Below are 17174 nucleotides of genomic sequence, written 5' to 3'. Positions count from 1 at the left end.
GGATGGGGAGTGGGGGGGGGTGGGCGGGCTTATTTTTTGGAAAGAGGGGGAAAGAGGTGTTTAAAATTATGGGTTTGTTCACATGGATTCTCATTCTTACTGTGAGGCTGCTTGGTGTTACTAATAAGCGGTTTTACGTGGGAGTTGGAGCTTCACCTGGGTCTCCTGGGGGTGCAAAGAAGCAAAGGCTGTCAATGCATTAAGCAGCTGGTGGAGGTTATGGGTTTATTGAGATCCCAGCTTTAATGCTGTCAACGATGGTTCCTGCTCTGTGTACTGCCCCTCTTCCAAAACCTGACGTGGCTTACCTGCAGTGCTGCTTTCCAGCTAGATTGGTCCATCCTCCCCTGTTGGAAGAGGGGCTCCAGGTGTGGTTGACCCCATCCTTTCTACATCATCCCACCATGTGGGGCTACGGTTATAAAGCAGGACACCATCTCCCACTGCAGGATAAATGTTGCTATAGCCTCCTCCTGCATGGGGACAGGAATTGGGTTTTTTTGGGGGGATTTTTGAGGGTGGGTTGGTTTTTGTGGTTTTTTGTTTGTTTGTTTTGTCTAGCACTTCGAACACATGAAGTGCTAAGTGTATGCTAAACATTAAGACTATTTAATAGTCTTTGTTGGTTGAGTTTGGCTTAGTAGAGATGCCTTGAAACACAGTGTAGGGAATTCTCTAACTCCAGGAAGACTTTTGTTGCCTGAACTGTTTCAGTTTAATATTTCTTAGCTTTTTATAGGGTACTGGGAATATACAGAGGGATTCCAGTCTTCATTTGTGTCTCTTCCTTTTTGTCTGTCCCTTCAGTGTTGTCACATCATCTTGAAATAAAGTTAGGCAGGGTTTTTTGAATATCAGTAATGTACTTTTGGCCGCAAATCAGGTCTTTTTTCTGATTGTAGTAATACAGTGGTGAACTTCAGCATACACACAGCCTCTTGGGTATATTTTGAAAGCTTGCTTACTGTTTTCATCCTGCATTTCTATGCTGTTCCATTGCACGCACCTCCCACCCCTTGCCCCTTTTTCTCTGATGCTGTATTTAAAATAAGAAACATGCTGAGGGGTATCAGTCTCCGGTTACACGAATGGTTGGAAGGAAAATTCTGTGGAATGAATTCTTGATTTAGGGAAGGAAAAATGAGTATTCTTTAAAAATTACAAGATAGTGCTTTATCTATTTTGCTTGCTTAGAAAGATAAAATCCTTAAATACACATCACTGTATAGTCTTGATTGTGTAAGTGTGTGATGACGGTTGTTCCAAGGTTTCTATTAAGTCAGGAAGCAGCTAATGTTGTTTCACTTCCCCCTCTGATGCCCCGAAACATGAGCAAAAAAAGCTGTTTAATAGCAGCAGAATATTTCATGCCGGTGGAATTTCTTTAACTCCTCCGGGGGGTGGTGTGGCAGGAAGTCTCCTTAACATTTCAGAAGCCCTTTCTCCAGCATCAGGTTTTCAAGTGGCTGGCCCCCTACCCCAGCTCTCATCTCTTCCCCCTGTGGTTCGCCTGTAGAGCTCACAAAAGGGAGGTGAAAGTAAGGTTAAGCTGCTGCTCCCAAGAGCTAGAAATAGAGATGGAAATTTCTTGGCATATGAGGAGCGTTTGCTTAAAGGCTGTTCCAGCACCGACGTTTCACATGCTGATGCTTTGGAGAACTGCATTAATGTTGGCGAGAATCAGTTGTCCCCCCAATTAAAAAGAGAACGGTCTCTGCGTACTCTCTGGCTGGTGGCTGAAGTTTACATTATTTCACAGAATCACAGAATCTTCTAGGTTGGAAGGGACCTTAAAGACCATCTTGTCCAACCGTCAACCTAACTGACAAAAATAGACACCCACACAACAAACAAGGAGCATCATCACTAAACCATACCTCCCAGCACTACATCAACCCGTCTTTTGAACACCTCCAGGGATGGTGCCTCAACCACCTCCCTGGGCAGCCCATTCCAATGTCTGATAACCCTTTCAGTGAAAAATTTTTTCCTAATATCCAGCCTGAACCTCCCCTGGCGCAACTTGAGGCCATTTCCTCTTGTGCTGTCACCTGTGACTTGAGAGAAGAGACCGACCCCCACCTCTCTACACCCTCCTTTCAGGTAGTTGTAGAGAGCAATAAGGTCTCCCCTCAGCCTCCTCTTCTCCAGGCTGAACACCCCCAGCTCCCTCAGCCTCTCCTCATAAGACTTATTCTCCAGACCCCTCACCATCTTTGTCGCCCTTCTCTGGACCCGCTCCAGCGCCTCAATGTCTTTTTTGGGGTAAGGGGGCCCAAAACTGGACACAGTACTCAAGGTGAGGCCTCACCAGTGCCCAGTACAGGGGGACAATCACCTCTCGGTGCCTACTCGCCACGCTGTTCCTGATACAGGCCAGGATGCTGTTGGCTTTCTTGGCCACCTGGGCACACTGCTGGCTCATGTTCAGCCGACAGTCGACCAACACCCCCAGGTCCTTTTCTGCCCGGCAGCTCTCCAGCCACTCTGCCCCCAGCCTGTAGCGCTGCAGGGGGTTGTTTGATGCCTTTAAGCTTGTGTCACTCTTGCTTTGGCCTGTGCATCGTTCCTGTGGTGAGATACTCAGAGCTCAGCTGACGGCCGAGCGTGGGCTCCTCCTGCTTTGTCCCCTCACCTGCTCTCCAGCCACTGCAGCACCAGAGCCAGTCTGGAAGGGCAGGGGTTTCTCCTAAGCATCTTCCAGCTGCAGATTTATTTCCTGTCATATTTTTTTTTTTTTTCCCCATTGCACGTGCCCAGCAGGTAGACGGCTGCTGTGCATCAGAGAGCCTCCACCAACCCCTGTCGGTGTGGCGTAGGAGACAGGCTGGGATCCTTACCTTAGGCAAAGAGTGCTCAGTTGGAGGTGAAATGTCATCGCTCCCGTGCACGCGTGTGGCAGAACAATTTGTTCATTTGCGTCGGGCTTTCACATTGCACTCGTGATTTCAGTTTGCGGCGGTTGGTCTAAACCTTTTACTGTCACTGTCACCAGCCTCCTCTCCCCTGACAATAACTCTGCAAACAGATTACAGGGGGCTGAGTCAAAACGGCAGAGCAGCTCTTCATCCTGAGGGTGACGTGTAATTCTCCGACCTTAAATTTAAGAAAGTGAGGAAATGATACCTGCCCGCCCCCACTAAAAAAAAAAAAAAAAAAAAAAAAAAAAAGAAAAAGGGAAATCCCTTCCCCCTAGGAAGGGGTGAATATCGTTCTACAAGTACAGATTTCGCGGAAAGATAGGTGGGGTTTTTTGGTTTGTTTTGCTTTTTTTAAGCAACCTGTTTTTGAAAATATGTTTGAAATATGTTTGCTTACTGTATGGAAAAATCTTTTTATGGCCACATTGCTGTTTCATACATTAAAATGATGCCAAGTATTTTAAAAAAAACCCACTTTTTTATACTCTAATTTAGCAAGCTAGATGTAAAACCAGTGACAAGGAAGGACAAAGGCATCCCAAAGGTTCAAAGGCTGAGTTTTGGGGGCTTTCCCCCAAAATTCAGGTTTGAACTGAGTGTTTGAGTTTTTGTATTTGAGTGTTTGAGTTTTTGTATTGAGTTTTTGTATTGTTTTAAGGTGCTTTATAGCTGCTTTCTGTGAAGGAGAGAAAATAAATGGTACGCTGGGTAGATGGTGTCAAGGGGAAGGATCCACTCCCAGGAAAATCAGCTTTTACTACTAACAGCGAGGTGCTGAGCATCGTAGATGAAATTTAGGGTTACAGACAAAAGCCTGAGAAACCAATAGCTTGAAAAAAGTGTTTGAGAATTGCTTAGGCAGCTTTCTTCCCTCCTCTCCTCCCAGGATGTCACAGGGCCTTATGGTGGCATGGTTGTCAAGCCCACGCCAAGGCTCTCAACAGATATGTGAGCGCTCAGGCAGGGAATTGGAAATTTGGCTGCGGGCAGTGCCGGCGCATCCCTGGCATTGCAGGAGGCAGCCTGCCTCCCTGCCGCGCTGCCTGCAGTCCAGCCAGGCTGCCCTTACCTCCTGGGGCAGGGGATGGCTTTCTGGCACGTTGCTGAAGAGGCTAGGATGTCAAGTTAGAAGTGACCGTGGCCTGTTTTTTTTAAACTCAGTGGATATTTAATTGCTCTAAACTCGGAGATCATAATTCAAGCGCTTAGTAGAAGGAGGTGCCATGCCAGGAAAAAAAAAAATAATAAAAAATCCTTGTCAGCGAAAGAGGTTGACAGCTTGACTCCTGGAGCTGCTGATGAATGATCTCAGAGTTAGGGAGGGCATGTTCACTAAAAAGTTATTGAAAACGTGCAGTGAAAGTAATTAAAATGGTTTAATTCAAATATCTGTCATATGTGACTTGAGTTCTTGTAAAACATCTAGCATTTAGCTCAATTATTTTTTCCTAGGATAGAAGGACTTTTTTCCTCCTTTTCTTTGGCTGAAAGCTCAAAGCATCTCCAGTGAAGAAAGGGCTGAATCCGTACCTATGTCTGCTGGCTGCATGGGAGGGTCACTGGTGCTGCATCACTGAGCTGTGTGTTCTTGCAGCAAATAAGATCTTCATAGCTCATGTCACATAGGGGGGGAAAAACATTTCTTCTATCTGTCTGGAGGGCTGCCCATGCTCCTGGCGAAAGTCGTGAAAGGCAAATGTTCAATGACATGCATTAAAATATCAAACAGGACTATGCAATTAGAAGTATGTCATTCAGCATTTGCTTTTGTCACAGAGGGGCAGAATCAGAGACAATTAAGCAGAGGATAACTTCAAACGGGCTTTCTGGCACTTCTCTTGTCCTTTCCCCATCCTTGTTCCTATGGCATGCTACTGTGCTGGAATCCTTCTCCTGATCCAGAGCCTGATGTTTTGCTCACTGCGTTGAGGTGTATGTAGAAGTCAAGTCCTACAGTTCTTCCTCCGGTTATTTGGTTTACGTGAGAAAGAAGTTAACTCAAGCTGCCTGTTCTTGCTCCCCCAAAGGGCTGGGCTCATGCAGATGGGCACAAGGGAAGGGCTGGCCAGGTCCCTGTCGGTGAGTGCCTTCCAGGCCCAAGATGCTGGTTGACCGTAACTCTGGTTCCAAAAACGGGCCTTTCATGGCCTCCATCTGCTGAGATCGTAAGCCCGTCCTGTTTGTGTGATCCCTCACTGCAGATGAGTAGGAACTGTGCTTTGTTAGAGGAAAAGCGTGTGGCAAATGTTCGTCAAGATGCTGTTTTGCTGTTGTATCCGCTTTCGTGCAGATACGCTGTTTTCAAATTATACAGCCTGTAAGGGTTTCCTAGAAATCATAACAAATATAGCCAAGCCTTCCTAAGCCTCTGGATTTTAGCTGTACATCTCTGCCCTTTTCAGGTTCCCGAGTATTCACTGCTAGCAGTGAGACATTGCGTGCCTTTTTATTTTCCCTGTTGTTTTATTTGCACGTTCATACATTGTATTTTCTTCCAATTAGCAGGCTTTTCCTTGCTTCACTGTGTTTGCCTTACCTTTGGTTCTTCCTCCTTCATTTATACTCTGTAGAGACACTATTGCTAGTTTTTACTTTCTAGCATAGAATAGCTGTTGTCTGGAGACATGCTCTTGGCATAGCTTTCCTTCTCGTGTTACCTAAAATAACAGAATGTCTTTTAAATTTTTTTAATTTTTTTTTCCATTTTTACTAATCTGTCTAGTCCCTCGGTGCCAAGGTATGGGTATTTTGGAAGTGTGGATTTGTTTCTTTGTCCATCCTTTCCGAATGAAAGCTTAACTCTCAAACAGCTCAAGTATATTACTAAGTCTAAAAGCAAATCCCAGTAGTGCCAAGATAGGAGGAAATAATTGACTAAAAATTGGGCCTGCTGTAGTGGTGTACAACAGTTAAGATGGATCAGTAAGTGATTCAGAAGGGGGAGGAATTTCCCTCACTTGGTGCTCAGATATTGGTGACAAAGACCAAAAATGCTGACCAGCTTGCTTTACTGAATTCTTATTTACCAGAATAATGCATGCCCTCTCTCTCACAGGAGGGGATATTGGTGAAGAGCAGGCTAAAATACCTTGGAAACTGAGTCGTTACTTTTCTCCAAATAACTCTTGAATAGATTTAAACCAAATAAAAGTAGAAGCAACAAAACATTTTAGAAGGAAATGTTTTCTTTCACAGGCATGTCAAGGGCTTGCTTGACTCTCTCTTCTCGTGGGTTGTTATCCTACTGGTTCTCCATTCAGACATGAAATTCCCCAGAAGAGGCAGGATAAACAAGACATGATGGTTTTGGCATAAAACTCAAAGAATAATTTATTCATATGTCACTGATAATTTCGTTAGTACCTGAGAACTTAGACTTTTCTGTCTCTCAGTGGTTATGTCCATTTTTCTATCACTGATGCCCTTGAACTAAATAGAGATAAATCATACTTGTGGACTTGCCTGTGCCTGTAACTTCAAATAAAATGCACATTTAGCTCTGTTCCCAGATTGCATATGTTATTACCAAACGAGAGAAGATGTCCTGTAGGACAGATGTCCCTGGCATAGCTGCAAATCAAAGAGCACTTGCTCTCCTCAGGGAGAAATAAAGCCACTCTGTCCGGCGCCAGAATCAACATGAGGCACACACCACTGAGGGATTTTAATCTCACACGTCTCATGTCGTGATTACAGTCTGCAGCCCTCCCTTGCACTTCACTGTGGTGGTTGATCTCACTACCTTTTATTTCACAGGTGGGTGAGCTGAGGGAGATGACCTCTCCCAGGGGCACCCACTGGGCTGTGGCTGCATCTGGACAAAGTCCAGGTCCCTGCGTCCTATCTGAGCTCTCTTCCCAGTGGTGGTGTTCTCCTGCTGCTGCAAAGGGCTTTATGCCTTCTCTACCCACACCTCTCTGAACAGCAAAGGTCTATATCTAGGATCTGGCATTTGGAGTCCTCTTTCTTGTTCCTCCGAAGCTTTCTGACTGCAGCATATCTAGGATCTGGCATTTGGAGTCCTCTTGTTCCTCCGAAGCTTTCTGACTGTGGTCAAGGAAAGCTGGGGGACAAAGGTGGATGCAAGCTGCAGACATCAAATACTGTGACTCCTTGGCAACATGTGGGAACAGTACGTGATCCTGGTTTCCACAGTGCTAACAGAGACTGCTTACAGTACTATCAAATTAATGGTGTTTCTGTTTGTCAAAACTTAATGACCTTTACATGGCCTGATACCTGCTTACTAGAAAAGCTGCTGCTCTCCCCTTATCATACAGCTCCAGGGGCAATTGATAGGAGCTTGATAGCACAAAGGTACCAGTGTAACAGGTAGGGAGCAGCTGGTAAGGTGGTGGCAATCAGCTCTCTTTCCTGCTCCCTGTTCTGCTTCATTCAGGACAGGCCTAGCTTTTGGCACTTGTGGCAACCGTTCCTTGGGTTTCCTTTTTTCCCCTCTTAAAAATTTGAAAAACTTGGGAAAATTCAAGGTAGCTATTTGTGGTTTTAAGCTCAGACTTAGCGCTCTGCATTTATAGGAAGGGGATTTAGGAGAGACTTCTTTGTTCCCCCAGCTTTTCTGGGGTCAGCATTACAGCTGCTATCTCCTCCACCTGTTGTATGAACACCTTCCCTACTGCTCAGCCTGTCTGGTCCTCCTGTTCCCTCCCTTGTCCAGGCCACACCACCGCAGAGCCCAGGATGATGAACCCCGCTTCTGCCTTACGAAGAGTAAGGTGCCAGAAGGGGTCCTGTGTCTTGCCTGGGGGAACCCGGGGGTCACAGTTTTCACTGTGTCCTTAAAAGTGGAGAAATGTCTTTTAATCAGAGAGGTGTGTCCCTTCGAATATTTTCTTTTTAATTTGTATACATCTAAAATAACAGAAGTATAGACTTCAGGTGAGGTTTTTCTCAGAATATGGTATGTTGCAGGCATTGGTAGATTTTTTTCTTTTTTTTCTAAATGTCTTCCAGCTGCATATTTCATAATAAAACCGAGGCTTGAGGTATATCCTATGGCTTGGGGTAGTTTCCTGGCAGAATTAAATTAGGTTCATTTTTGACTGTTATATTCTTGTTTCTACCAGTTTAATACCACTACCCCCACCAACCAACCCTCTCCAAATGAAAACAACACAAAACACCCTTAAAGGTGTTGTGTCGAAACACGAGAACGATGTAATTTCAAGTACTGCTGCTCACAGGCGCTTGATAATAGGCTCACGTGCAGGAAACAAAGTAACATACATGTCTTTGTTTGCTTAATAGCAATTTTGGATGTAGATGTAATGGGAGTAAGGGTCTTTTTTCAACCTGCATTATTTAATCAGTTCTCTTTGGTGATCTTGTCTTTTGACAGGCTGACAAACACATCTTGTGCTGTAATGTCATTCATGCTTGGCTTCCATAATAATGATGTATATCTACATATGAAAATCACTCTTCTAGTCAGTTATGAAGACTGTACAAGCTATTTGCTAACAGTTTTTGGCATAACAGTACTGCTTTATGCATATGCTTTGTTATGTACCACAATCAACCTAATGTCCAGTGGCTTGTCATCTGAAAAGCCCATGTACTGTTAATTACCATCATGGTGGCAACACAGAGCATCGTGTGGTATAAACAACGACTGTTTCATGCTGTAGTTTTTATTTTGAGACAGAAAACTGTTGTGGTTTTGCATTACCAAATGCAATTAAAATAGTATTTTCTTTATGATAGCTGTCCTTAAAAAAATGGAAAGGGAATAGGTATCTCTTATCCCAGATAAAAATGTATTGGCTTGATTTGTTTTTAAATTATGTTACTACCATGAAAACCCAGTTCTTTAGTCTCTAAGACAACCATGGCATGAAAATAGGCCTTATTTTTGAGGCGTGTTGTCTGTTTAATATGTAATGTAATACCTTGTCATGCTGTGACAATGTGACAGATGGCATTTGCACTATAAAACAAAATTATCTTTTGTGCATAGCTGTACAACAGCTAAATACAGTAACTCTGTACAGTATGCTGATTAATGCAGACTGTTGCAGATGTTTTGGAGATACCTGTGTGTTTTAACTTGGCATCAAATGATTAATGGTTTTATTTCACGTGCTTACCAAGATTTTGGTAGTGTTTCTGCATGTACTCCAGCAAGTAAGGGAGTTTTTGGTAGAAGATAAATTTAGGGTTACAGACAATGGGACGTGAATTTGTATTGTATTGAGGCTGTTTGTGATGGTGTGTTTTGATGAGAACTATTCATTTACAACAATACTTTGCAAGTACGTGTATCAAATTGCCCACGTGTACCACTGCTGGGTCCTGTAGTTCTTAGGTTGAAGGAAAACAGAGGTGTAGGTGAGTCATCAGCTCATTATATACAGATTTTCATACAGAATATTACTTGTTTGAAACTAAGGGCCAGAGCTGAAGGTAATAACTTTTTCCCTCTATATTTTAGGTGTAGAAATCACGTTGGGTGATTTTCCACAATGTTCAGGTGGCACAGATTTCTCAGACCATGGTGTGAGATGATAACCCCCTTGTTTTCTTACATTGCAGTTGCATTTGTGGCAGCTTTCCTAAAAGCCACAGTGCAAAAAGAAGACAATAACTAAATTTTTTTAAAATCAAGCTTTCTTGTGTAACTCCCAAGAATGCACAGCTGGTTTGGATGGGTATATTACTCCATTAAGTGAACAAAACTTGAGCTCCGTGCCTACATAACTACAATCTGTGCTATCGCATGCTCTCATAAATAACACTGTCATCCCAGTGCGGTGAGAATGCTGCTTCGAGTAAATCCACTATTTTAACTTCTTGTAACTTGTGTGTGTTTGTTTTGCCAATTGCCCTGGAAACTGGGCCTTTGTACCAGCCCAGATCGGTTCAGCTTGCAGGGATGAGGAAGGAATGCAAGGAGGAGGGTTCTGCTGGGAGGCAAACCCAGTATCTCTTGGCAGTGGGAAGTGGGTGTCCCTGTGTGGTCAAGAAGCACCCAGGAGCAGAGTTAGGTATTACACGTATAGCTGAGATCTGCACAATAGCTCCCTTGCCCCGAACTAAGCAGACCAGCTGATGGTAGGTGTTCATACCCTGTAGAAAGCTGTGGATATGGTCAGATTGAAATCCCTTCTTATTTAGGTCAGTTAATGCATTTGATATCTTTGGCTTGTGTCTGTGTGGTGTTGACTGCTGATTTTGCTAATGTGATGGCTTTGTGGGTTGCCTCTGACTGTGAGAACTGACTGGAAATACAATTGAATGTATTTCTTTCCCTAAGCCGCCTTAGGACTGGGAAATGGCAAACTGAAATAGGTGTTGCTGGCTTGTTGTAAGAACATGGAAATGTTCATGCTCAGATGCCTTGTTGGCATTAGAGTAAGTGATGTAGAAATAGTGTTTTGGAAACACTGTGAAAGTCCCCTCACCCAGCCACTGTGTTCAGCTAAACACGTGTTACTGAGATTTGTTCAGATGCTCCCCTTTGGTTTCCTGATTATTCAGTATCTTTAATAATGAAGAACATACCAGTAATTGTAATCTCATCTATTCTTAAAACTGACTAACTAACCCCAAACCGTGCCTTGCATTTTTTCCATTAGCCCTTATGTTGCTGCTCTTTGCTTCTCTTTTCTCCCTCTGTTTTCATTCTATGTATTTCATCCTGCTTACATGGTACATTATTGCACAGTGCATTCCCAGGTGCTGTGATTTTGCATCACGTGTTCAGGTGCTCCCAAGACCTGCCCTGCACATGCCTGTCAGTTGTCTCTCCAGATGACCAGAGAGGGATTAGGTCTTGGCTTGAGAATGGAGTTGTAGATTGCTGCTAAAACTCTGTGTGTGTATATCACCAAAAATGGTAAGGTTAGCAAATCTGTACAATATAAATTAAGCCCTGCCTGCACTGGAGTAGTAGTAAGTCTCGCTAGTCTGCGAAGAAAAACGACTCGCTTCCATCAGTGCAAGCCCCCTGAAGTAAGCTCATTTAAGGAGATTTAACTGTTCTTTACACGTGCTATTTTTGGTGAAAGGGAGATAGCCATTGCTGGAGAAGGCTCAGCAAGACCTCTGCTCAGTTAACAACTACAGTCGGGAAGCAAAGGGATGCAGTGGGAACAAGAGGGAGCACGCTCTGCAAAGGTTGTAAAGCCATGATATCCGGATTCTGTCTGGATCACCCTAGAGGGTATGGTTCAGCTTATTGCAGAAGCCTTCCTGCATGTGAAAAAACAAACTAACTTGTAGCCACAGATAGATTTGAAAACATTCAGAGTGTGGAAGGCAAATAAAAAGAGGACAGAAGTCTCTTTAATAATGACCAGGGTGCAGAGGGCAGAAAGGGCTTTTCAGCTTCTCTCAGCTTGTAGCAGAGTGGGCTTAATATTCACATTTACTGCTTTTTCTCAATGCAGTTAGAAGCTGATGAGTGGATGTTTTGGTTTTTTTTTTTCCTTTTTAAGCAGCATGTAACTAAAATTGCAGTTTGCTATCAGAGCTTCTGCAGAAGTTTAAAAAAGAATTCAGCAAAACTGTGAAGCTGCCATTTAAGTGGCTAAGATATATTTTAGAAAGAATATTAAGATCTCCATCTTTCAGTTTTAAGATACCCTTTATAATTACTAGAAATTAGTAATTGGTCTTTCTCTTAAAGTATCCAGTCTTGATCAGTTGGAGCCAGGACAGTGTATTTAAGGGGCCACAGATGTCATTTGATATGTAAGTTCCTGTATTTCTGACTTAATTAAATAATTCATTATTAGTGACTTAGTTAAAGCAGTATTTATTCAGTGGCTTTGAGCCGTTCAATGTTTCAGTTCCTTTTAAACTTTGGCAGCAAATATGCACTTCACATAAGTCATTTTAATATATGAAATTCTACACTAACTTATAATCCAAGCTGCTGTACTTTCAAATTTAATTTTAATGAAGCTTAGTTTTTAAAAAAAATATTAAAAAATCTAATTTGACTTTTAAAACAAACATTTTATGTTACCAACCCTGATTTATTCTGCCAAGTTATTCAGGCCTTATGGTCAGTCACGAGTCCAGCTGCCAGGGGAGAAGGCAGTGGGAGCTGGGGCTGAGATAAGCCCAGTGGACAAGGGGCAGGCAGCCACTGCCAGCTCTCCAGCAGCTGAGAACATAACCAGTCACGGGCTTTGCTGTGAGCCAGGGCTTGCTGGCATCGTGGTTTAGAGGCTGAAGGGCACAGCCATGGAATAGCAGTAGAGGAACTATTTGTCTCTTTGATTTTATTTGGCTATTGATGGCTTGCTGGTTCCTTGACTATTGCTGGGTGCTCTGAAGTAGCCAGGATCGAAGAGTGGTTCAGCTCTTCAGAGTATGCAAAAGATCATTTTCTCACTTGGTTGCTTTTCCCTCTTTATATACATACACAATTGCAGTACTTTGCTTTTAAGAAACGTGGATGCTTGCTGCTTCCTGTGACTTGGTTCACTTTGGGGAGTCAGCCCATGTGAATGGATATGCGCTGGACTCCATTCCTGCAGTGCACCAGCAGAGCTCTATGTCCCATCAGCTGCATTGGTGCCAATTCATTAATGGTGATGGGGGTGCCCGAGTGTCACTTGGCACAACTGTGGGGTGCCCCCCTCCCCATCTTGGGGCCTACAGACCCTTTATGGCTGCTGATTGATGCACAGCAGAAAAGAATGTGGTTTCTTGCAGTCAGAGATAGCAGGAATGGCCTTTGAAGGAAAAGGTATCTGGGGGCAAACTGAATGCATTTGATATAAAAATGATTGAGTGGCAATAAACTTTATAACAGCGTACTTAAGCATGTGCTTTCTCTCCCATTCTTGGAAGGAGGCTGTGGACTGTGGCTGTCTGTGCCTTTCATCACTTGGGAGCAGATTTTGCAATTATGCTGGCCCTGAAAACCTGTAGAACATGACACCCGTTCCCATTATTTATCAGTATCTCTCATTTGTAGTTTTATGACTCCGTTTTAGGGCACTTGTTTTAATTGGTTTCAGCTGATGATAGCTAACTTCAGTTATCCGCAATATTATTGCATTTAGGGTTATGATGAATAATAGTAGGCAAACCTATATTTTTCCTTAAGAGACACAAATCATGCTTGTCTTCCAAGTGCACTGATGGTTTGGCAGGGTGAAAGGATGAATAAAAATTGCCTTCCAAGTGTGTGCAAGTTGACAGCCCAAAAGGTGATTTTCTTGACTCATATACTTCAGGTTCCTGGGTTTTACATATGGCAAGTCTCCAAAACAAATATTGCTTTTGGAAAACCTAATCAAATTCTGCCATAAGAGTTAAGTTACTGAGTATCAGGCCTCAAATGATATGCTTGATTTAGGCTTCTCTGGAGTTTAAAAATTGTAAATTTTATCAGCAGTGGTTTCATGGAAAAATGCAAAGCAGAAGTTGAAACTTTTTAAAGAATAAACTTAGGCACTAGGGCTTCTAGTGAGCGTGAATTCAGAACAGCAATATAATCTAATGTTTTTTAAAAGGTTGCCTTCATTTCCTCGGGAATGCTTTGAAGGGATGCTGTCACCCCATGTCATATCATTGTGTTACATTACAAACCTTTCTGTAGTATCGTGTGCTGATACTGAAATTTGTATTATTTGTTGGGTCACAGTTTGAGATCTCTTTAATGGAAAGGAAGTATCGAAAGGAATTTAACAAAAAGGGAGTGAAAATGTAAATTGGGTCATTTAACTTCTCTCTGCCAGTCTCAGGCTGGCTCGAAAAGACATTTTAATGCAAACATTGGTGCTTAGTTTCAACTTTTGCTTTGCGGCCTCCATACTAGTAAGAAAAAGATTGAGCTGCCAGTTCACTGCATCTTTCCCACAAAAAAACGTGAAGGCTTGTGCTTTGTAGGTAGTATTTTAAAAACAGCATACAAAAACTGCAGCATGTGGCCACCACGTAGCCACTTTTGATTCCAAGTCAGGAGAAATTTGGTGTAGTTCAGAATGAGTAAGAGCGAACTTTGATTAGCAAAAGAGGAGAGTGAAAGGTGGAGCGATATGATGCAGACTTTGGATTAGGCTGTTTAAAAACAGGCAATCAGAGTGATTAGATTGGGATGGGAAGCGCTGGAAGGTTCGAGAGCCTGCTAGCAGGTGATGTACCACACTCAGTCATAGTGCCCGAGTGAGCAGTGAATAAATGGCCTTGTGGGGAGGGAGCGTTTGGCCGGGGCACTGGCACTTAGAGCAGAGAGCTCGCCGCAGGAGGTGCCTTGCTCTTGCTCTGGTTAAGCTTCCGTGTCCCTCTGAGGTTGAGCTTGTTTGAATGCTCGGTTATGCGATGAGTAAGTGCATTGATGGTGTTAAACGGTGATTTTCCTGAAAACAGAGGTCTGAAATGGTGTAGCACTGATATAGGACACTATTGGAAAGTTTTGCACTGCTGTTATTAGTAAGCATTTTTGGTTTAGTACTCTTAAGCCTTGCTACCTGGCTTATCTTGAGAGGGGTCAGCCCCCTCGGTTTTCTTTCTATGCAATTATACAAAGGGGGACTGAAATTACCCAGGGAGGAGAGTCCTACCAGTGTTTATCTAAGGAAATAAACAGCTCTGTTTATTTCTGTAACAGAGCTTTGTTGTGCTATTTACAAAAGTATTTTGGTAGAGAGATGGGAAAGCATTCTCCTGGATAAAATTGCAGCTCCTCTGGTAATAAGCTCTTAAAACACCAAGTAAATACTGAGCTGATAAAATTTTTAGTAATTATCCTCCCTCTCATCCCAAAGCCTACTGAAGAGTATGTTACTATTTTAATTGTTCCATAAGTCTGAGCAGCTTCACTGTCTCTCTGCTATTGTTTGTGAGAGTCAAATTATATTCCTCATTTGAGTAGACTATGCAAAATTTGTTAAACATGATGCTTGTATAGGCCCAATGCTTTCTTCCATCTATGTGAGCTTGCTTGCTCTAATATTCCTGCAGGAGAGAAAAGGCACAAAAGGGAAGGCAGGTGTGGCAGACATTTCCTCTGCCTTGTGTACCTTTGCTGGCAGCCTGGAGTTTCTTTAGTTGAGTGGCATTTGGCTACAAGACAGATATTTGATGTTCACCCCTTTGGGATTTAGGATTTTTTAAAAAAGGATCATAAATTGCAAGAGTTGGAAGCAGCAGAATGAAGAGCAAGACAACAACAAATTGACGCAACGGCAACTTAATTTTTTATTGATCTACAGAGTTACAAAAGGCTCTCATCTATGCTAGTCAACAGGAGTTCTGTAAAACAGGGATGAGTTTATGACTCTAGGCTCTGTCCTTTTTTGAGTAAGGCATGTGCCAAGATTATAAATACAATTACAAACACCCGTAGTGTATTTATTTGGGACTGGGGGCTTGCGGTTAACCAAATTGGAAACACACAATCAGGCAGGCTCTTACTGTATACCTTTGTGCAAAATCCATGTTATCAGCGTGTCTCTTTGCAAGATGGTTGCTTGGACGTCAACATTCTACTCTTAGTGTCACGCATAAATTTTTATAAGTTCAATTTGGCACTGGTAATGCAGGTTTTGAATATTGTGTACTACTTTGTCACATTTGCAGGACTTCTCACTAATGGCCAATCTAAAGGATTAGGACCGGGATCAGAACAGCTGGAGAATGAGAAGGACGATGCGTCGCAAGTGTCCTCAACGAGCAATGATGTTAGTTCTTCAGATTTTGAAGAAGGGCCCTCGAGGAAAAGGTCAGTAGTGTGTTATGATTAAAGTATAGCCTTTCTGCTTTGTCCCTTTTGTGCTGTAAGGTTGTGATTATGGTACCAGTAGGGTATGGTTGCACCTACTGCCTTACCTTAAACTGACTTTCCAGTGTGGAGTCCTTCTAGTGACAGGGAGGATACAGTAAATTTTGCTTCATCCATTGATACAGATGGTTCTCGTTGTTTTGGAAAGCATGGAAAAGCAGTTGTTGTTTTGCAGCAGATGATTGCTAAATTAAATGTCTTAAGACTCTCTCCCCTCCTGCCCTCCCTCCTCCTCCCCTGGCTTTGGCCTCTCAGGGACATGTCAATATGTATGTGTATGTGATTTCAAGGAAAGCATCGCTGAAGGAGTTAGTGTTACTGTTGTTACTTTTAATATTCTTGTGAATGAAACCATGTGAAGTTAAAAAAAAAAAAAAAGACTAAGTGGATGCTTCTGAGAAGAAAAACTGTGTAGTAAGGCAGTGTGGTGGGTGTTGGTTGCAAAGGACTACTTTGAGATACTGCTTTATTAAGCTGCCTCCTTGTTTCCTAGAAGTCGTTTATGAGGTCCTTGTTGAACTCTGACGAGTTCTTATCCTGAGTGTGCAAAATATGAGTTAAAATCATAGGACTCAAGCCAATCTATTATAGAAAATATGCTGAGAATGCAGGAGGCTGGGAGTTGTCCTCTGTATGAAGTAAGAAGCAAAACAGGCTGTCTGAAAAATGCCATTCAAAAGAGAGGAACGGAAAATGCTTTCTCAATCTTTTTCCTCCACGCTCCTCGCATGCTAGTCCCAAGACAAAATGAACCATAAAATAAAGTTCTCTTTCAAACAGAAGAAGTAGTCCTGTTTTCTGCATGACCTTATGATTTCCCTGAGAAGCCTGATGGAGTGAGGAGAGTGGTGCTTTCCCGGACACCCCCCTGTTCCTGTTCGCGTTCCTGTGTCCCTCACTTCTGGTTCTCTCAACCTTTTCTACCCTCTGAGCAACAAACTCAAAGTCTAGTTAATATACTCACTCAGCTCCTCTGGTGTATCAGAATAAAATTTGTGTTATCTTCTGTACTGGTAGAAATATTGTAAGGCTCATTGCCTCCTACTGCTGGTCAGGAGAAAAATATTTGTGTGTTTATTTTTGGCTTTATGAGAGATAACAGTGGCTTGAAAATTATTTTGGCATAGAAATTCAGGTGACATCCACTGTAGGTACAATCCTGAGAGATAGTGGTCATCTTTTCACAGCGTTGCCACTGTTGCTTGCATACTACCTTAAGGAATTCTTGCTGCCCTCTGCACTTGCTTTGTCCCCTCGTTCCTCAGTTGTGCTGACACAACTGTTTGCAGGGTCACACCATGAGTAGGTTCGAGGAGCTGGCTAGGATTTGAAAACAATAGTGGGAGGAAGACAGATTGAGACTTTTTGCCAGGGTTCTTTATTTTTAACCTGTGTGAGTTTTCATCTCTTGTTCATGGCATGTGTGCAGGAGCAGCCGACGGGGCATCCCCTTCGTCTTTTGTGGGGCTGGTAAGGGGTGGGTGGGTGGGCTT

The 17174-nt window shown here is 42.9% G+C and overlaps 1 protein-coding gene across 2 annotated transcripts in view; it reads left to right on the top strand.

Annotated features, from left to right (window-relative positions):
* The window catches only part of JARID2 (jumonji and AT-rich interaction domain containing 2), a 227433-nt gene that overhangs the window by 114452 nt on the left and 95807 nt on the right, over nt 1-17174 (top strand). For both annotated transcript variants that reach the window (XM_014940871.1, XM_014940870.1), the window contains exon 3: nt 15480-15621. In XM_014940871.1, coding sequence (XP_014796357.1) covers nt 15480-15621 — 142 coding nt within the window. The remainder of the gene's footprint in view (nt 1-15479; nt 15622-17174) is intronic.

This window comes from Calidris pugnax, unplaced genomic scaffold (assembly GCF_001431845.1).
Source record: "Calidris pugnax isolate Ruff unplaced genomic scaffold, ASM143184v1 scaffold8, whole genome shotgun sequence".
Taxonomy (NCBI): Eukaryota; Metazoa; Chordata; class Aves; order Charadriiformes; family Scolopacidae; genus Calidris; species Calidris pugnax.
This window is presented reverse-complemented; position numbering and strand designations above follow the sequence as displayed.